Below are 21,630 nucleotides of genomic sequence, written 5' to 3' on the forward strand. Positions count from 1 at the left end.
TTGGTCAAATTGTTGAAAAAATCATCAAAGTCCATCTTGGAACTTAACAAAAATAAACCAGTCACAGTATAAATTTCACATTTTTGTCAATCATTCCATATCTTGAATTCAGGAAAAATTATGTATGATGTGACATACGGAAAATACTATGTGAGCAAAATGTTCGGCCATATGTACATAAACGATGTCATTTAATACATTCAATCAATCATGTCTTTAATTTTACATATGCATGTACCACATCAAAAATTTTCATTATGAGACAATTAAAAAAATACTACATAAACCTAAAGGTGTGTGATTAAATACTAATTAATTTACAGTAATAACTAATAAATAATATATCAATTTTGTATGTTAAAAATATCAACACAAAGACATAAATTTTTCAATATTTTTGTGTTGATAAACTTGTGTCTTTGTGTTGATATTTAAATTTACATGTTGTATTGATATAATTATGTCTTTGTGTTGATAATTTTAATACACAGAATTAAAAGTTATTAGTTATTGCTGTAAATTAGTTAGCACACTAACGCAACCCTAAACCTAAAATTTGTAAAAGTTGCAAGAATAACCAGAAATTAACTTGTTTTTTAGACAGTTAGCCTGAAATCTTTTAAGCTACTTGACAATGGAGCTTTGAGTTATAAGCTTACCCACACAGTCCAGTCTACACTAGACCACAAATTAACCTTCTGTAATCCCTAAAAACAACAGAAGAGAAAAAAACAAATCTCATAGACAATAAAATAGTACTAGTAGTAATAACGAAGCAGGCTTTTCCGACCAAGAATTAGTTAGATTGAAGTAATACTTGGTCGTAGTTTCTTGCAACTTGATTTAACATTCTTTATACTATCTTGCATGCTTCTGCTGATCAAACCATGTACCCATTCTCTCTTTATTATATTTGCCTTGCCAAAGATGATCATGAAATTCATTACCACATTCACTTGATAGCCATGAGGAACATCATTCAATTTCTGGGAATTATCACTACTTGCTTCTTAACTCATAATCTATATGGTGTCAATTCACAATATCAAACCAACTACATCCCAATCGACCAGATTTTCTTGAACTGCGGAGGCCCAAATGCCACCGATTCCGACGGCCGAGAATGGATCTCAGACACCACCTTCTCTCCCTCCACCGCCGCCACGCAGAAGCCCGACGTCCCTCAAATCCCCTACATGACCGCCCGAGTCTCCCGTTCCAACTTCACCTACAGTCCTACACCATCCCAGCATCCCCAGGCAGCGTCTTCCTCCGCTTCCACTTCTACTCCGCCGCATACGGAACCTCACCGCCGCCGACGCCCTCTTCTTCGCCACCTCCGGCGCCTACAGTCTCCTCAAAAACTTCAGCGCCACGCAGACCATGGAAGCTCTCGAACTCACTCGCATGGTGAAGGAGTTTTCCATTATCATTCCCGCCGGGGAAGAATCTCTCACGGTCACATTCGCGCCGGCTTCTGACACCAACTCTTTCGCTTTCGTGAACGGTATCGAACTCGTGTCCCATCCCGACACTTTCGCCACTGCGTCTGCTCTCGCAGTCGGCCAATCCAGCGGTTTCCAGATTGACAACGCGACAGCCTTGGAAAACGTCCGACGCCTCAACGTCGGCGGAAATGCCATCAAGCCGTCCAACGAAAACGGCCTTTTCCGGTCGTGGGGCGACGACGACGATTACTTGTTCGGCGCGGCGCATGGTTTCGTCAGAGGACTTGAACCCAACGTGACGGTGGCGGCGCCGGTAAACTACGCGGCGCCGCTGCGTTTATACACGACGCTGAGACCAATGTTGCCTAATTTGTCTGTTAATCGGAATTCAAACCTTACTTGGTACTTCACTGTTGATTCTGGATTTTCATACATTGTTAGGCTCCATTTCTGTGAGATAAGCGGCGATATATATAAAACGAATCTGATTGTTTTCACCACTTTCTTGAACAATCAGACTGCGGCGGCGGTAGCGGATGTGATCGCCTGGGCCGGCGGAAATGGAGTTCCGATTCACCGGGATTTTGTGGTGTTCGTCGCTAGCGGTCCGCCGCAGCAGAATCTTTGGCTGGATTTGCATCCTTACACGGCTTCGAATCCTCAATTCTACGATGCGATCTTGAACAGATTGGAGATTTTCAAGATTAATGACAGTAGAGGGAATCTCGGTGGCCCGAATCCAACCAGAACCCAACCCGAACACCCGACGCTCCTGCAAGCAATAAACCGCCGTCTAAGAATCACTCCGCCGCCATCGGAGGAGGTGTCGGCGCCGGAGCTTCCGCTCTTATAGTGGTTGTACTTGTAATCCTAGTTGCTCGCCGCCGCAGAAAGGCCGCCGCCGGTGAAGAAGAGGGGTGGCTCACTTTATCAAAATCAAAGTATGGCAATTCACCTTCGTTATTTTCCGGCAGCACCACCACCGCCACATCAATCGGCAGCAGCCTCCCTTCGGGCATCTGCCGCCACTTCTCCTTCGCGGAGATCAAAGCTGCCACAAACAACTTCGACAAGGCTCTCCTCCTCGGCCTCGGTGGCTTCGGAAAAGTCTACAGCGGCGTGATCGAGATCACCGACGGCACCACCACCAAAGTCGCCATCAAACGAGGGAACCCTCTCTCACAGCAAGGGGTGCACGAGTTCCAAACAGAGATCGAGATGCTGTCCAAACTCCGACACCGCCACCTCGTCTCCCTCGCCAAGAGAAGCACGAGATGATCCTCGTCTACGACTCTTAAAGATGGTAATCGAGAGTTAGGCGATTAAGGCTCATAGTGAAAGAGTTTGGGAGAAGATGATTTTATTCTTTTTCAATATATTTGTAGCTCTCGGCCCTTCCTCCTTAAGTAGGAGATGATACAATGTAAGTTAGGTAAGATATCAACCTATTCTAGGACAATGTATACAAATTAATTCTGTATCAATTACACATCTTTCTCCTCTAATTAAGCTCTCCAATTTCGGTATGTTTGACTTCTCTAATTTCAGCATGTTTGACACTCCCCCTCAAGTTGAGCAATGGTATCTCCAATGCTTAACTTGGCTAATGTTTCCTTGAAGACTTTTGGTAGAACCGCTTTGGTTAGTATGTCCGCGAGTTGTTCTTCCGAACGGACAAATGGGAACTCGATAATACCGCAGTCTAGCTTTTCTTTGATGAAATGCCGATCAACTTCCACGTGCTTCGTTCTGTCGTGTTGCACTGGGTTTTCTGAAATGCTGATGGCGGCCTTATTGTCACATAACAGTCGACTCTTTCGAGTAGGTGGGAACCCGATTTCTGTGAGCAACCTTCTTAGCCAGAGGATTTCCATGAGTCCACTCTTCATTCCACGGAACTCTGCTTCAGCACTCGATAGTGCTACAACCTTTTGTTTCTTACTTCTCCATGTCACCAAGTTTCCCCCTATGAAAGTAAAGTAGCCTCCCGTAGATTTTCTATCCACCGGGTTGCTTGCCCAGTCAGCATCGGTGTATCCATCAATCTCCAAGTCTTCTCTCTTTGCTAGGAAAACCCCATATCCTATAGTTCCTTTTAAATAACGCACGATCCTCAATGCAGCTTCCATGTGATTAGCTTGAGGTAGGTGCATGAACTGACTTACAATACCCACAGCGTATGCAATGTCGGGTCTGGTGTGTGAGAGATAGATGAGTTTTCCGACAAGTCGTTGGTACCTTTCTCTGTCTGCGAGCTCTGCTCCATCCTCTATCTTCAAACCATGGTTAGGAACCATTGGAGTGTCTGCGGGCTTACATTCAAGGAGACCTGTTTCAGCCAATAGATCTAGAACATACTTTTTCTGCCTTAGGAATATTCCGTGTTTAGATCGCAACACTTCTATCCCCAAGAAGTATTTTAGTGCTCCTAGATCTTTCATCGCGAATTCTTTGAACAGATTCTCCTTCAGCCTCTGGATTTCCTCTACGTCATCTCCCGTGATAATCATATCATCAACGTAGATAAGAAGGCAAGTTACCTTGTTGTCTCTTCTTTTTGTGAAGAGTGTGTGATCGGACTGGCTTTGTTGAAATCCGTGCTTGAACATAGCTTGGCAAAACCTGCCAAACCAGACCCGTGGAGACTGTTTTAAACCGTACAAGGTTTTCCGTAACCGGCAAACTTCTCCTTCTCCGAATTCCCCGGAAAAACCTTGTGGGACTTCCATGTATACTTCCTTGTTCTCTTCTAGTTCTCCATGGAGGAATGCGTTAGTCACATCGAACTGGTGTAGATTCCAGTCTTTGCAAGCTGCTACAGATAATAGTGTACGCACAGTCTCCATCTTTGCCACTGGAGAGAATGTCTCTTCATAATCCACTCCATATACTTGGGTGTATCCTTTAGCCACAAGTCTCGCCTTGTATCTCTCGATTGAACCATCTGCCCTTCTTTTTATGGTGAATATCCACCGGCATCCAACTGGCTTCTTTCCTGTTGGCAATGTACATTTCTCCCATGTACCATTTTTTACTAAGGCGTCTATCTCCTTCTTCATGGCTTCCCTCCAGTGTTTATGTTTACTTGCCTCCTCAAATGTTTGCGGAATGTCTTCTTCTTCATATAGAGCAGTTTCGAAGGCTCGGGCCATTTCTGATAGGTGACTTTGCGCAATGTTGGAGACTGCATATTTGGCCTTTCTCCCTTTCCAGTCTGGTGAGTACCTTCGAGGAGGCACTCCTCTTGTTCTTCTTGGAGGTAACTCGTATGGGTCTGTTGAATCGACATTTTGTCCACTTGTTCCACACTCCTCTCCATTGCCCCTATGAATGTTAGTGCTGTCCGGAGCTATATTATCAAAATCTGAACTGTTTACCTCAGGAATCGAAGGCGGGGTTGACGACTGGTCAGTGTCACTTTGTTCGACATTCTGTATTACCGGAGGTGACGGCCCGGCGGTGTTGCTAACTTCCTCAGGTGGACCAACGTCTATGACAGGACTTGGCTGTGACTCTTCCCCTGTTTGTAGTTCCCCTGGTGGCTCTCCCCCTGTTTGTAATTCCCCTGGTGGCACTCCCCCTAATTGGTTGTTTAGAGTATCTGGTAGCCAATCTAGGAGGTCATTATTCGGGCCATTGGCTGAAGTTTGTGTCTCCCCCTGACTACTAGATTGGGCATAGAAGTATTCCCCTTCCACAAAATCACAATTCATTGTGGTGTGTATCCTACGAGTCTTAGGGTCATAGCATCTGTAACCTTTTTGATTTTTTCCATAGCCTAGGAAAACACATTTGAGCGCGCAGGGATCAAATTTGGACCGCTCGTGTTTAGGAATGTGGACAAAGACCGAGCATCCAAACACTTTAGGTTCTAGGGATAGGGATGATGGGATGTCGAAGTGTTGGGAAAAAATATCTAATGGAGTTTTGAAGTTGAGAATGCCAGTAGGTAGACGATTTAGGAGGTACACAGCGGTTGCTACAGCTTCTGGCCAAAACGACTTTGGTACTTTAGATTCAATTAAGAGAGCTCGGGTAATTTCGAGTATGTACCTGTTTTTCCTTTCGGCTACCCCGTTTTGTTCCGGATTGTACGCACACGAGGTTTGATGGACTAATCCCTTATTCCTAAAAAATTCTCGCATTTTATTGTTAACAAATTCCCCCCCATTGTCTGATCTAAGGATCTGGATGGTGTGTTGAAACTGAGTTTGAATAAGATTATAGAAATCTACAAACCTATCAAACACGTCATGTTTATTTTTCAAGAAATAGATCCAAGTCATGCGGGAGTAGTCATCAATAAAAAGCACAAAATAACGAAAACCTTGTCCCCCCGGGATAGGAGCGGGACCCCAAACATCCGAATGTACTAAAGCAAACGGGGATTTTACTCTAGTGTTGTTCAATTTGAAGGAATGTCTATGGTTCTTAGCCAACACACAAGTATCACAGTGAAAGGAGTTCAAGGATCTAGCTAATTCAGGAAAAAGAAGACGAAAGTACCCCAAAGATGGGTGCCCTAACCGACGATGCCAAAGCCAAGCCTGTCTGTCTGTCGGTCCGGGAGTCAGCATCATTGCAACACTCTGTTGGGCTATCTCGTCCACATAGTACAGTCCGTCTCGCTCCGTGCCACGCCCAACTATCGTCCCCGTCTTGATATCCTGTAACATGCAGAAGCGAGGTTGCATCAGTAATTTGCAATTCAGTTCTCTAGTCACGTGACTTATGGATAACAGTTTATGTGATAAAGACGGAACAAAAAGACAATTCGAGAGGCATAGAGTCGGCGAGATATTGATTGTGCCTGCCCCCATAACTTGTGCTAGGTCCCCACTGGCAGTTTGGACATAGGATTTCTTCGATTTGGCTATGGAAACAAAATCCGAGGCTTCAAACGATATCGTGTCCGTTGCCCCACAGTCAAAAATCCATTGAGGGTCTTTTGGGCCCGAAACAGATGTAGAGGAACAGGCTAAGGCATCAAAGGAGTTCCGGCAGGATATGGTTGGCCCGAAATAATATTTAGGGGAGGGTGCAATTTGCAAAGTTTTTGCAAGTGGGGGGTCAGTTTGGAATTTTTCGGAAGTTTGGGGGGTGTTTTTTGCGTTTTTCTTTCGGTGGGGGTGAAACTGGGATTTTCGAGAATTCAGGGGATGGCTTTGGGATTTTCGGGAATTTTGGGGTGTAATTGGATAGATAACTCTTGGGCGGGGGTTAATTTGGAGTATTTGGGATTTTTGGGGTATATTCTGAATGGTTTTTTTTGGCTGGGGTCGGTTATTGCATTTAGAATTTGTGGGAGATAGTTTTGGAATGTAGAAGTGTTGGGCATATGTATGTTTGCGATTTGGTATTCTGGCCGCCTCCCTCAATTCTGACGTGGGAACCCTAGCTTCACCCCCTTCGCCGCCGCCACTGCTGCCGCCCGCTGGAGGATCGGTGTTGGTGGCGTGGTCATGTGCGGCGGCCGTTGGAGCCATAGCTTCACCAGGTAACCCTTCGTCGCCGCTATCGGGGATGCCGCCGCCACTACTGCTGCCCGCCGGAGGATCGGTGTTGGTGGCGTGGTCATGTGCGGCGGCCGCTGCGGCTCTCTCGCCTCCTCGGCCTCCACCGTTTCGGCCCTCTTCTCCGATAGCGTGCTCCATCCGATTTGCCCAGAAGGAGTAATTGTCTCCATTTATTCTGGATTGTAGGTGAACCAACTCTGGTTTAGGGGAGATTTGGCTTGGTTGGTGTTGGTTTGATGGCTTTAATTGTTGGTTGTTTTGCCATTTCACAATTTCAGCAAATTGTGCAGTAAGCTCTGTAATTGAAGTCACAAATTCTGCAAATTGTGCAGTAAGCTTTGTGATTGATTTCACATTGGATAGTTGGAAGTTTTCTGTGGATTCGGCTTTGATTGTGTCAAATTCTGACATCTTGGTGGGTTTGCAGGGGTTCTAGGAAAGGTCGGGAAAGGTATGCCCGGGACGGTGATGAATCTGTTCTGAGTCCCGAACCTGCTCTGATACCATCTTAAAGATGGTAATCGAGAGTTAGGCGATTAAGGCTCATAGTGAAAGAGTTTGGGAGAAGATGATTTTATTCTTTTTCAATATATTTGTAGCTCTCGGCCCTTCCTCCTTAAGTAGGAGATGATACAATGTAAGTTAGGTAAGATATCAACCTATTCTAGGACAATGTATACAAATTAATTCTGTATCAATTACACATCTTTCTCCTCTAATTAAGCTCTCCAATTTCGGTATGTTTGACTTCTCTAATTTCAGCATGTTTGACAACGACTACATGTCGAACGGGACTCTCCGCGAGCATCTCGACAACGCCCCGAGCCCCGCCCTCTCCTGGAAGCAGAGGCTCGGGATCTGCATCGGCGCAGCTCGGGGCCTGCACTACCTCCACACGGGTGTAAAACACACCATCATCCACCGCGACGTCAAGACCACAAACATCCTCTTAGACGAGAAATGGGTGGCGAAGGTGTCCGATTTTGGGCTGTCGAAAACAGGGCCTTCGCTCGACGACACGCACGTGAGCACCTTAGTGAAGGGGAGCTTCGGGTACCTCGACCCGGAGTACTACAGGAGGCAGCAGCTTCGGGGTGGTGCTGTTCGAGGAGCTTTGCGGGCGTGAGCAGGTGAGCTTGGCGGAGTGGGAGTCTTGGTGGGATAACGGAGCCGTGTCTGGTGGGGAAGATTGCGGCGGAGAGCTTCGAGAAGTTGGCGGAGACGGCGGCGAAGTGCGTGGATGAAGTGGGGGTGGAGTGGCCGTCGATGGGGGATGTGCTGTGGAATCTGGAGTTCGCGCTGCAGCTGCAGGAGAGCGCGGAGGAGTGTTGCTGATGATTTCGATTTGTGGAGGAGTGTTGCTAGTCTTGACTCGAGTGGGGTGACTCCGAGTGCTGTTTTTTCTCAGATTATGAATGCGGATGGGCGATGAACGCATTGCTTCACTTTCTATGTTGCATTTCTACATACATGTACACGTGCTAGCTAGTATGCACCTGTGTTTTTATGTTGACTCAGAATATTGAAACACTCGTTTGTTGTCAGTTGTGGAGTATGTCGTAGTTCTAGCATATATACTGGGCTATGAGAGAGATGAATAATGAGGGAAAAAAAAGAAAAAAGAAAATGAGTGAGCGAAACTAGAAACTAGAGACAACTGCGAAGATCGGAAACCTATTTTCACACTGAAATAGAAGGTAAGAATTTAATTATTCAAATTAGTTCTGATTGAGAAAATCATAAGTAAATAAAAAGGGATGGTCACAATTAATAGAAACAAATTACTAGTACGTCCACCTAAATTTATTAACGCCAATGCGATTATAGTCTATAGCACCTAATTAATTTCATTTGTTGATCCGATCCAAGTATTAAAGTAAGATTGACTCCGTCCATAATTTGTCCGAATTTAGAGACGTTCAAAGCCTCATCACGTAGTTTACGGCCTAGTTTTCTCTCCCTCACTGTTTGCTATAATGCTTGATTCCCTTTTCAATCATATGGCAAAAATCAAGAACTGAAGAAGAAAGGCAGGCAAGATGAACGACCAACAAGTGTCGAAGCAGATACAGCAGATGGTGCAGTTCATCCGCCAAGAAGCCCAAGAGAAAGCCAACGAGATCACCCTTTGTGCCCAAGAGGTTGTTTTTTCTCCTCAATTTCTTACCACACCATCTCTACTCATACTCACGATGCCTACACACGTACAGGAATGCAATATCGAGAAGCTGCAGATAGTCGAGGCCGAGAAGAAGAAGATCAGACAAGAATACGAGCGAAAGAGCAAGCACGTGGACGTTCGCAAGAAGATAGAGTACTCGATGCAGCTCAACGCCTCGCGCATCCAAGTGCTTCAGGCGCAAGACGACGTCGTGAACGAGATGAAGGACGCTACTCGGAAGGAGCTCCTGCAAGTCGCCGGTAAAAAGGCTCCTTACAAAGGTGATACTGATACACATGTATTTATTTATTTTGCATGCTGAATAAAAATAGTCTCATTTATGGACGAAAAGTGAGAGAGAGAGAGAGAAAATGTGGTGATGCAGTTTTCATAAATGCAAATGAGAGACTTATTTTGATGGACATATCATAATGAAACTATTTTTCATGAATGGATGAAATATTTTTCTATCTCATTTTATATCTTTATTGAAAGGGCTTGTTAAAGCGTTGATTATCCAGAGCTTGATGCGGCTCAAGGAGGATTCGGTGCTGTTGAGATGTAGAGAAATGGATGTGAGTGTAGTGAATTCAGTGCTGGAAGAAGCAAAGCGTGACTATGCAAAAAGGTCGGGACTCATGGCCCCGAACATTATCGTTGATAAAGTGTACCTGCCGCCTCCGCTTATCGACAACAGAAACTCCATTGGTCCTTCTTGGTTAGTTAACTATATATTCTTTTACTACGGATTCTAGTGTAAGGAAATTTGTCTCACATCAATTGTGATGATCAAATATTTATAGTTCTGGAGGGGTAGTTTTGGCTTCTCTAGATGGCAAAATAGTATGTGAAAATACCTTGGATGCACGGTTAGAACTTGTCTTCCGCCAGAAACTTCCCGAGGTACATATACTTCATTCGTTCTATTTAAAGTGATAGTATATTTTTTAAAATGAAAACAATACACTCCCCATTTTCTCTCTCACTTCATTCGTTCTATTCAAAGTGATATATTTTAAAAAATGAACTCCCTATTTTCTCTCATGTTTTATTATCTTTTCTTGTAACTAAGCAATAATTGCGATATAATTAGTGTGAAAAAAAGAAATGTTTGGCTTTGAATTAGACATAGGAAGTAATATCCTTGTTACATGCATCATCTTAATCTCAACTCTTTCTTGGCTGCAGATACGCAAGCATCTCTGTGGCTAGATCAAAGCACTACCAAATTCAAGATTAATAAGTGGATTTGCATCATTTGTTCGTGTTGGAAATAAGAAACAAACAAGATTAGATCTCAAAGCTTATGCAATCAGTCGACAGAAATGTGCCTTCATATAAAGGAACAAAATGTAACACTTCTGAAATACAATTTGATACGAATACAATTATCTCTATTCTCTGCTATTTCCTCTTTTTTGAATTGCAATTGCGCACACACAACGAATGGGGACATTAGAAAAGGAAAAGAAAATAAAGTGAGTTCGATATAATACAAGTCACACCTTTAAAAAAATGGTGTAAATTAAATGAGTCATTTTTTAATGCTAAGGTTGATTGTACTAGTGTCAATAAAGAGGTATTATTCACTTGGTTGTTGTGGCGCCCAACTTCTGCTTGTATAGTTATTTTAAAGTTCGATTATTTAAAAAATAATATAAATGGCACGACCTTGAACTGTCAATACTCTTAATTTGCACCCAACAAATTTTGTGAACATTTATTTTTAAACGCAAACTCATTCTCCCTCTTTTCAGAATTTAATGTCCCACTATAGGCTATAGCTCTACGATTTTAAGTAATGTAAAAGAGAAGCGAGTGACAAAAAAATGATGGAATGTGTGTTTTAATTTTATATAGTAATTAATTTTATAATAAAATGTAAATGAAATGAATTAATGTAATTTAAAGTTCATTTATTAAAAATAGTAAAAATGAAATGTTGATGTTGAGCATCCTAAAATGACATTAGGAAACAATTAGTGAAAAAATGAGTACGAATATACTAATTTGATTTTGAGTTGTCCACTGAGGTATATAAGAGCATCCGCAGCGGTGATACCACGTTGTCCGTCCGTTCGTGCCAGCGGCGCGGTGCACCACTGCTCGCCGCTGCGCTCTTGCCGTTGGCGCGGCGCTGCTCGATGCATCGAGCATGTCCGTGCCAGCAAGCAGCACACGTGTCAACGCCTGATTGGCAAACGGCAATGCCGTTGAAATTTTTTTTTTTTTTTAAAATCATATTTTAATTAAAAAATTCGATTTAAAATAAAAAAATTATTTTCCCACTTTCCAAAAAATTATATCCGTTTTCTCCTCACTTTTAATTTATTTTTTAATTTTTTCCCCAAAAATTCACATTTTCATCTATAAATACCCTCACTTCCACACAAAAAATTTCACACCACACTATACAATTTTCATCTAAATTCTCTCATTTCAATTCTTACAATTCTAAATCTTTCTTTCACTCTTACAACAAAAAAAATGTCCGGCTCCGGCGATCACCTCTCTGACTCCCGCGGTTGTGACACACTTGGATTTTACATGGTTTTAGAGGGTGGTTTTGTATGAATTTGATCATATTTCATCTATTATTAGGCGTGTTTACATCTACTTCTGTATTATGTTGGTATATTGACCATTTTGTTAAGAATGTGTAGAAAAAGGTGCAAAATAGGTGGATGTGCAGCAGTCTTAGTTTGAGACAATTTTACTGGAGATTTTGAACTCCAATCAACCCCCAATGGATATCATTCTCTTCGTCTTCAAAAGAGCTTCGCGTAGGTACCTCACACGCCCCAATCGGAGTTCGGATGAGAGAGATATGACCGTTTTACGAACACTGCGCTGTTCAGAAAATCTCACGCGGCCGGGTGAATTATTACCCTGTAAATCCACCCGGCCGGGTGTCTCAAATGGAGCAGAATCTGGTCGAAAATCATCACCCGGCCGGGTGAATTTTACCCTTTATAATTCCACCCGGCCGGGTACGTTGTTTTGACGTATTTTTATGCCAAAAACGCGATTTTTGATAGGGATTAAGAGGAGAAGAAGCCTATGGTTCATTCCACGCCACACCTAATGCCTCCTACACTCACACACCACCCCAAGCACACCTTTGAGAGAGAGAATTGAAGATTGAAGACTTCCAATCGGGAGATTGAAGTCACCCATCCATCGATTGATCTCACATGAGTCTTACTATCTTTACTTCATGTATTTGTTGAATTCATTTGTTTTGAACATGGTTTTCTCTATAAACATGAGTAGCTAAACATCTCTTGTAGAATTCTTGGTGATGATGCACTGATTTCATAGTTTTTATCCGATTGATTTTGTTCTTGCCTTGCTCTTGTAGTTATTTGATTATTCTTGGGTTTATTCCTTTCAATTGCTTGATCACCAATTGATTGTGTAGGATTAATTAGATTAATCAGGAGATGAAATAATTAATCCGGAAAGAAGAATAATTCACACCTTAATACAATAGAACTCGGGAGAGTTGAGGTTTTGAGTGAGGTTATTGACCTAATCAAGCTTTTGGGAGTTAGGAGTTTAGGATTAGAAGGGGACTTAAATTCTAGCATCTAATCTACAGGTTTCTCACCTCCGGAGGGGGTTTAATCTATAATCGTGGTTGACTTAGTAACTCTGGAGACACCAAAAGGTAAGGTGAATCAATTGGATAAGAGCTTGGAATTGTGCATCGGATCTTTGAGTTTACAATTTCTCCATATAATCTTTAATATCATTATTATACCGTGTTCTCTTGTTCTTAACTGTTATTTGCTTAGTATATGCTTTATTAGTTGTTAGAACAAACCAAACTTCACTTGATTGTCTAGATAGTAGTTGATTTTTGTTCGTGGTAGTTAAGTTGATACAAAATTGTCTATGTGGGATACGATACTCTTGCTTACTGATTGCTACACTAGCCCCGTACACTTGCGGGTATCACTTGTGTTAAAATAAGTCGAGTCAAGTTTTTGGCGCCGTTGCCGGGGACAATTGTGTGTCATTATAGCTTAATATCGTGATAATAATTGAGATTACTAATCTAGATTTTACTTGCTTTATTTTTAATTTTTATTTTGAGTTTTCTAATAGATGTGTTTCCTTATTCAGGGTGTATGCACACGCGTTCTAAAGGTCCACCTCTAGAGCCTATCGATCCCGAGATCGAAGCATCCAACAGAAGGAGGAACGCGCAGAGAAGGTTAAACCAAAGGATTCGGGTTTCTTCATCCGCTCACAGGCGTCTACCTTCTCCTATCCAGAGAACTCCATCACCCAGTCCATCTCCACCTCCATCACCTATCCAGTACGAGCCTCATTCTCCAATTCTAATGGAGAACGGCGGGGAGAACAACAATGAGGATCCTACCATTCGTGAACTCCGTCTGCAGCTGGCTGCCATGTAGAGGCAATTGGATGAGCAGAACGCGAGGCCAGTGCCCGTACAGAATCAGTTTGCCTACAGACAGGTCACTAATCCACCAGTCAACAATGCGGGGATAGCGGCCAACAACTTTGAATTGAGACCGGGGTTGATAGACAGAGCAGAAGCAAACGCATTTGGTGGGACAGGTTCAGAAGATGCCAACAAGCACCTCACCAAGTTCATACAGATCAGCAACACAGTGAAGGCGAATGGGGTCACAGATGAGCAAGTCCGCCTCCGATTATTCCCATTCTCTTTGAAAGACGAGGCAAGGGACTGGTATGACAGTATGGGTCCTAACTCTGTGCCCACATGGGATGCAATGGTGGAGCTGTTCTTAGAGAAATACTATCCACCTAGCGAGGCACTCAAACGCCAAGCAGAAGTCATTCAATACAAGATGCACCCTCAGGAGAATATCATGGAGGCTTGGAAAAGGTTTAAGCAGCTGATGAGAAGATGCCCCAACCACGGGCTAACCCCGGGGCAACAAATCTTAACTTTCTACAAGGGAGGCACACTGGAGGCAATGCGTGAACTGAACATGAGCGCCGGAGGATCTCTCTTGAAGTTGGGAGAAGCTGAAGCGCTTGAAGTGATTGAGAGGGTGGCTTCAAATGATGATGGATGGAGAAACGACAGAAGCAAATCTTATAGGGTGACATCTACCTCCGATAATGATAGGATGGATACAATATCCAAGCAGCTGGAATTCCTAACTGACAGGCTTGGGTATACGGGAACAAGGCAGGTTGGGACTGAGATGCAACAAGGAGTCGAAGATGTAAACTACGTTTACCAAGGTGGCAATAGCAGAAATTTCAACAATTACCGCCACAACCAAGGAGGAGGCAATTACAACCACTATGGGAACAAGGTGCATCCCAACTTGTCCTACGGGAACCCAAATAATGCCCTGCAACCACCACCCGGATTCCAGGTATCAAATGGCCAAATCATAGAACCGAAGAAAGATGAGCTGAAAGATGTGTTAATGGCTTTTATGAAACAAACAGGAGAGTGCATGAAAGACTCCAACAAAAGGCTAGTGCAGGTTGAAGCTAATGTGAATGCCTTGAATATTCACATGAAGAGCATCGATAACCAGATGAGCCAGGTTTCACAGGCTGTGGGTATTCAGCATCAACCAGGCCAATTTCCTTCACAAACGGTTGTAAATCCTAAAGACTGTAAGGATTGCAAAGCCATTAATCTAAGAAGTGGAAAGAGCTATGAAGGCCCAACTATGCCTGCAGAGAAGGAGAAAATCTCTCAAGAGGAGACAGTGGTAGAAGAGGTGGTGGAAGAAGAAGAACCAGTGGAAGAGGTGCCGCCTCCCAAGGCAAGTACCGTGATACCTGCACCCCCTGCTGAGGTTAAGATCCCATTTCCACAGCGCGTGCAGAAGAAGAAACTAGATGATCACTTCTCTAGGTTTCTTGACATATTTAGAAAAGTGAACATCAACATCCCGTTGGTAGAGACGTTACAGCAAATGCCTACATATGTAAAGTTTCTAAAAGATGTGTTCTCCAAGAAGAAGAAGTGGACTGACTATGAGACGGTGAACATATCTGAAAACTTTAGTGCCATAATTCAGAAAAAGCTACCGGCCAAGCTTAAAGATCCTGGGAGTTTCAACATCTCATGCGTCATTGGAAATGACAGACAGACAAAGGCACTTTGTGATCTGGGGGCGAGTATAAATTTGATGCCATTATCGTTTTTCAGAAAGATGAAGATCGGCACTCTCAAGCCGACAACAATCACGCTACAGATGGCAGATAGAACCGTCACCTATCCCAAAGGAATTGTTGAGGACGTTCTTGTGATGGTACACGACTTCAATTCTAGCATCTAATCTACAATTCTAGCATCTAATCTACAGGTTTCTCACCTCGGGAGGGGGTTTATTCTATAATCGTGGTTGACTTATTAACTCTAGAGACACCAAAAGGTAAGGTGAATCAATTGGATAAGAGCTTGGAATTGTGCATCGGATCCTTGAGTTCTACAATTTCTCCATATTATATTTAATATCATTATTATACCGTGTTCTCTTGTTCTTAACTGTTATTTGCTTAGTATACACTTTATAAGTTGTTAGAACAAACCAAACTTCACTTGATTGTCTAGATAGTAGTTGATTTTTGTTCGTGGTAGTTAAGTTGATACAAAATTGTCTCTGTGGGATACGATACTCTTGCTTACTGATTGCTACACTAGCCCCGTACACTTGCGGGTATCACTTGTGTTAAAATAAGTCGAGTCAGGTTGGAACCACGAATGGTTCGGCTCGCAACCATTTCCTAGTCCGAAAACTGAATTTTCGGCCCCCTCCTCAAACCCAAAGTTCGCAAGCTCCAGGTGGCTATCGGCCTTACCCGATGGACGATCAAGATGCCCCCGATGGGCAATACGGGTAGGCATCCGAACCTAGAGCGGGAGGGAGCGGCAGCTCTCAAATTCCTCATCTTCCTACTCGTGGTGTCCGCACCCCGTACACTCCGGGGGAGATGGATCAATTATTCAAAACGTTTTTGTCTATCTCCGAAGATCCGGAGATTGACACGAACCAATCCGGGGACCATTTTTGGTGGCGCGTCTGTCGCCGGTACAATCAAAACCGGTCGGCTGGAACAATCGAGCGCAACGAGAGTTTGATGCTCAATGCCATATACAGAGCCAACGAAGAAATTCAAAAGTTTCAGGGGTAATACCTCCAGGAAGAGCGGTCGGCGGGGAGTGGCAGAAGCGAGGTCGACATCATCAGTGCCGCGTTGGCGACCTACCAATCCCAACACTACAAACCGTTCAAGTACCTCAATATTTGGCAGGAGGTGCGTGTGCATTCGAAGTATAGGGGAGGCATATCATCCTTCTCTAGCTCCTCCAGCAAACGGTCGAGGTCGGTATGCCTATCCGACGCCGGCTCCGATGAGGTGTCCACCCAGCTCGCCGGAGCTAACTTGGGTAGCCCCGACGCCGGCCCAAGTAGTTCCCAACGCCGGCCGCAGGGAAGGAAGAAGTCGACGGCCAACCGCCGTCGCGCCGCGACTCCATCCGCCCCCGATCCCGCTCCCTTTGTGCCACCTCAACCCCCCACCAACTCGTTGTGGGGGGTTTTGGCCCAACTCAATTTGGCCGATAGGTCAACTATGACCCCCCGAGCAACTTCGATCGCATGTGGCAATGATACGGGGTCTCCAAAGAACATTAGGGGTAGAGCCGGATGAATAGTCTTCCACGGGGGTATTTTTATCCTGTAATTATGTAATTTTTATTTTTTAGGAGTTTAATTATGTAATTTTTATTTTTAGGAGTTTGATTATGTAATTTTTAATTTTTAGAATTTTAATTATGTAATTTTTATTTTTTTATAATTTGTAATAGTATTCCGGGTAATTTTAATGCATTTTAATATTGTGGAAATATTTTTATTTAAATTGAATAATAAAATGGTGGGACCTTTGAGCTTGTCCTTGCGGAGCACGTATATGGGTGTTGTGCTATTGCCTAAGGACATGAAGTAAAAGTGGGTCCGGGCCCACATCCATGCTCATTGGTAAGAGCACGGACGGGGATGCTCTAATAGCTCTGATGAATACTAATCCTAAAAGTCGTACTCCATTATGTAAATATAGTTGACATTTGATTCGTCAGACAGACAAGATAATAGTGAAAATTAACATATAAGATAAGTCAAAATATGGTTTATTAATGATTAAATTAGTTATATGGGTGGAAGTGAGATGAATAATTATGATATTGTGCAAACGGACCATAATATATTTTCATGGACCAAACTTTTGAAAAAAATACAATTAGACAAGTAATAAAATTAGATATGACACTAAACATGACAACATAATGACCACGTAAGGTTTTTTTTATCTTTATATAAAGAACATTTGTAATGATAAAAGATAAGTGAAAGTAAGGTCGTGTCCAAAGGAAGAAAAATGGCATTCCATTTGTTCTATTATACTCCATAGCTGAATAGTATTCATTTTATCAACTCATTATAGTTGATTCATCTCTTTTTAAGCAAAAAACAATGCTTTTACTACCCTCTTTTATTTTGTTTTGTTTTTCACTTTGTTTTCAAATCATTTATTTATTTTATTATTTATATCATTTTATTCCTTATGTATTTAACTTACTAAACATTAATTTTTAGAATTTATATCCAAAACTAAGTATATTGATTGTAATGAAATGAAGGGAGCATATTATTTGTAGACTTCAAATATGATAGTAGGAGTAGCTGTTATAAAATCTTTGATCACAATTTATTTACTATATAAAAGTACTACTCCTATTACTAATAAAGCAGATAAAATAATGAGTAAAAGTAAGGGAAGAGATGAAATATATAGCGGTAGTATTATTTGTTTTGGACGAGCGAGTTGTAGCAGTAGAGTTAATAAAGAGAAAAAGTCGTCCAGGTTGGAGCACAAGTTGTGAGGGAGAAGAAAGTGAAGGCTGCTGCCGGCGAAGAATGAGACGGCGACACCGCGGCGGCACAGAAGATGGGAAATTGCGGCACTAGGGAGGAGTCCGCCGTCGTATCCACCGCGCATCAACACCACCAAGGTCCGCCCTCATTAATTGAACCACATTTCTCTTTATCTCTCTCCCTCCACAATCAGATCTAGGTTTCACTGCTCTATTCGTGCTCAACTCTTCCTCATTTTCTTAATCCCTCTACTACACTGATTTACTTGCTTGAGAGGAATTTCAAGCCTAAACATGTCTGGAGATCGCTACTCGCAGTTAGGGTTTCTCATTAATCATGATGTAAAATTGCACTGTTTAATTGCTGGAAAAAGGAGTATTAATTTAGAGCGCAATGTGCAGTGCACCAGCAGCTACAAGTGCTGTCATTGCCGACTAGGAATCCAGCCACAGATAAGAAGCACAGCCGCTCCATTTCAGATCTGAGCGATCCTTCAACCCCCCGAAACTTTGAGGACTTCCGTAAAAACGCCCTGCTCTACACCCACGTCATTGCTTTCACCCTTTTTGAGCTTGAGACCATCACCAAGAGCTTCCGTTCAGACTACATTCTTGGAGAAGGTGGTTTTGGGACTGTGTACAAAGGCTACATTGATGAGAATGTTAGGGTTGGTCTCAAATCTCTCCCTGTAGCCGTCAAAGTGCTTAACAAGGAAGGTCTTCAGGGCCACCGCGAATGGCTAGTGAGTTTCCCATGTCTATTCCTGGGACCGGATGTTAAATTCTGTTTTCCTTGTCCCATCCATAAACAAGAGAAAGGTTATATGCTAATTTTGAGCTCATTGATGCAGACTGAGGTCAACTTCCTTGGGCAGCTCAGGCATCCTCATTTAGTGAAGTTGATTGGATATTGCTGTGAGGATGACCACAGGTTACTTGTATATGAATTCATGTTTAGAGGAAGTCTTGAGAATCATCTATTTCGAAGTATGTCCCATTTCCGATCCCTTTCCAAGCAATGCTTTAGAGTTGTTTCCTATGCTTCTATGTTCAGATTGTCTCTGTATATGACTGGTATTGAAAATTTTAATGATATCTTGTCTATAGTGGGGTCACATAATATTTTTTTAGAAGTGAATTGAAAGAAAGATTCTTCATGCAAATTGCCATCCTAATGAAAAGATTGTGTTTTTATATGATACCAATGTTACATGCTCAATAAGTCCAGAGATCTGAAAATGTACTGTTCCGAACTATATTTTTTGCCCAAGAGAGATGCTCTTATGGCCCACTGTCTCATCTACCACACTTTTCTGTATGATTTTTTCATTGCATTAAGCTATCATTGTATTTCCTATTTAAATAGTGCATGCTATGTTTTCTACTTATTGGTTCTTGCCTACTTATTTTTTCTCTTGCTCTATTTTTCCACTATTATTCTTAGCATGATAATTCAGCTCTGCTATGTGCCAAATTGCCAATTTGAATAAAGTTTTTTATTATGTCATAATCATTTGCTGAACACAATTAACCTGAAATTTTGCTGAGGCATCTAGAAGCAACTGTTCCACTATCTTGGTCGACAAGAATGATGATTGCTCTTGGGGCTGCTAAGGGGCTTGCTTTCCTTCATAATGCCGAGAGGCCAGTTATTTACCGGGATTTCAAAACTTCCAACATTCTGCTAGATTCAGTAAGTGATGCGATTGAAATTCTATGGGGGGTTTGTTTGAAAGTTATAATTATGCATTCACAATTTTTCAGCAACATAGTTTTATCTGGTATCACTTGCTTTCTTGATCTGGTATTTTATGCCAATTCTCTTTGTTGCAGGATTATATAGCCAAGCTTTCTGATTTTGGTCTTGCAAAAGCAGGGCCGCAAGGTGATGAGACCCATGTATCTACTCGAGTAATGGGAACCTATGGCTATGCTGCTCCTGAATATGTTATGACTGGTAATACAAAATATTTTTTGTTTCCTTGCGCATTGTTATCTTTTTATATATATCAGCTGTTGAAATTGGTCATCAGCTATTGCAAGATAACTGTTTGAGGTTTCTGTAGGAAATGCATATCCAAAAGCATTCTTTTTATCTAAATAATAAGGGCTAGAAGCTTGATTTTCTAACTGGTATTTACTGATAAAGAAGCCTTCTGATGGTTGTTTTGTTGGTTTCTTTTTGTCTTGTTCCAAAGATTCCCTTTAAATAATGTATATAGGGGGTTTTCTAAATGCTTGCCTTTGGTCTTGATGTCTGGATTTTTTATTTTTTCACTGTGGAATAAATTAGATTTTTCAACAGGCAAAAAGACCATGCTTTTCAGTTTAAATGAGCAATGTTGATAGGAAGGACATCTGAATTGAACACTACAATTTTGGAAAAGGAAAACACTTTATTCCATGGCATATATGTCATTCTGTGTTTTCCTAAAATAAAAAAGATGTCAGTATGGAGAATGATCATAAATAGATATGGAAGTATTGAAAACCTTGAAATTCATTCAGATTAGCCTTGTAAATTTTGCTGTATTTATACATTAGATTAGATTCACACTTCAAGCCAATAGCAGCATTTGAAGCGTGCACTCATTAGTCTTTTAATACCAATATAAGAAAACTATGTTTTTTAAAAGTATTCTACGCAGTTCTGGGATAGATGTGAAAAGTTGATTCTCATATATCTCTTCAAATATCTTCAACCTTTGTATCACTTATGTATGTAGATTCACCTCTTATGTGTTTTTCGTTCTTTTGCTGCCATGAAATTAAGTATGCATAGCTCTCCTATCTAATTAAACTCTACATGAGATGCACAGGGCACCTTACTGCCAGGAGTGATGTGTACAGCTTTGGGGTAGTTCTTCTGGAGCTATTAACGGGGAGAAAGTCAGTAGACAAGACAAGGCCTAGCAAAGAACAAAGTTTGGTAGATTGGGCGAGGCCAAAGCTAAATGACAAGCGGAAAATGCTGCAAATCATAGACCCTAGATTAGAGAATCAGTATTCAGTAAGGGGAGCCCAGAAAGCTTGCAGTTTGGCATACTATTGTCTGAGCCAAAACCCAAAGGCCAGACCATTAATGAGCGATGTGGTTGAGACTTTGGAACCGTTACAGTCTAGTGGCGGTAATGAAGTCTCTCCATCATCGTCATCAACCCCTACGCTCCTGTGCAGTGGCAGTCCGTTTGTGACAGGAAGGATTCCAGATTATCGGGTGCATCGCAGATTTGCTGGGGCAGTCGGAACTGGTGTGGGTTGTCGGTCCACCAACCCGAATTGCTCCCCTGGTGGCCCTGCAGCTTGCCGGGTTAGGTGAGCCAAGTCACGGCTGTAGTCGCCTTCAAGATGTATGTACACGGTGTTAATGTGCCTGCCTGGTTATGTATATCATAATGCTGATAGCAACAGGCTTGTTGATTGTTAATGTAGCTAAGTGCTTTTGTGTTGATGATGCTTTGTTCCAAATTCGAAATTGCAATCTGGAGTGAGAGTCGATTTTACCGTCGATGTATGTTATATGTGTTCTTGTAGTAGTTTATTCTTTCGCATATCCGAAGATTTCATGCCTTTTCCACTTTCAATCTTTAATTTGTATATGTA

The 21,630-nt window shown here is 42.2% G+C and overlaps 3 protein-coding genes and 1 pseudogene across 3 annotated transcripts; all 4 read left to right on the forward strand.

Annotated features, from left to right (window-relative positions):
• Window positions 1-965: 965 nt before the first annotated feature.
• LOC121748940 lies at window positions 966-8,396 on the forward strand (annotated as a pseudogene).
• Window positions 8,397-8,968: 572 nt separating this feature from the next.
• LOC121810248 (V-type proton ATPase subunit E-like) lies at window positions 8,969-10,433 on the forward strand. The gene is made up of 5 exons (XM_042211021.1): window positions 8,969-9,105; window positions 9,175-9,406; window positions 9,621-9,843; window positions 9,929-10,028; window positions 10,314-10,433. The coding sequence occupies exons 1-5, from the start codon at window positions 9,004-9,006 to the stop codon at window positions 10,335-10,337; spliced, it is 681 nt and encodes a 226-aa protein (XP_042066955.1). The 5' UTR covers window positions 8,969-9,003; the 3' UTR covers window positions 10,338-10,433.
• A 2,825-nt stretch (window positions 10,434-13,258) lies between these two features.
• On the forward strand, window positions 13,259-15,430 carry LOC121757322. Its single transcript, XM_042155802.1, has 2 exons — window positions 13,259-13,545; window positions 13,609-15,430. The coding sequence occupies exons 1-2, from the start codon at window positions 13,259-13,261 to the stop codon at window positions 15,428-15,430; spliced, it is 2,109 nt and encodes a 702-aa protein (XP_042011736.1).
• A 2,543-nt stretch (window positions 15,431-17,973) lies between these two features.
• On the forward strand, window positions 17,974-21,541 carry LOC121810229 (probable serine/threonine-protein kinase PBL8). The gene is made up of 6 exons (XM_042210999.1): window positions 17,974-18,165; window positions 18,430-18,770; window positions 18,879-19,014; window positions 19,584-19,720; window positions 19,861-19,984; window positions 20,847-21,541. Exons 1-6 carry the CDS (start codon window positions 18,102-18,104, stop codon window positions 21,344-21,346), a joined length of 1,302 nt encoding a protein of 433 aa, XP_042066933.1. The 5' UTR covers window positions 17,974-18,101; the 3' UTR covers window positions 21,347-21,541.
• The last annotated feature ends 89 nt before the right edge of the window (window positions 21,542-21,630 follow it).

Source organism: Salvia splendens, chromosome 1 (genome assembly GCF_004379255.2).
Source record: "Salvia splendens isolate huo1 chromosome 1, SspV2, whole genome shotgun sequence".
NCBI lineage: Eukaryota > Viridiplantae > Streptophyta > Magnoliopsida > Lamiales > Lamiaceae > Salvia > Salvia splendens.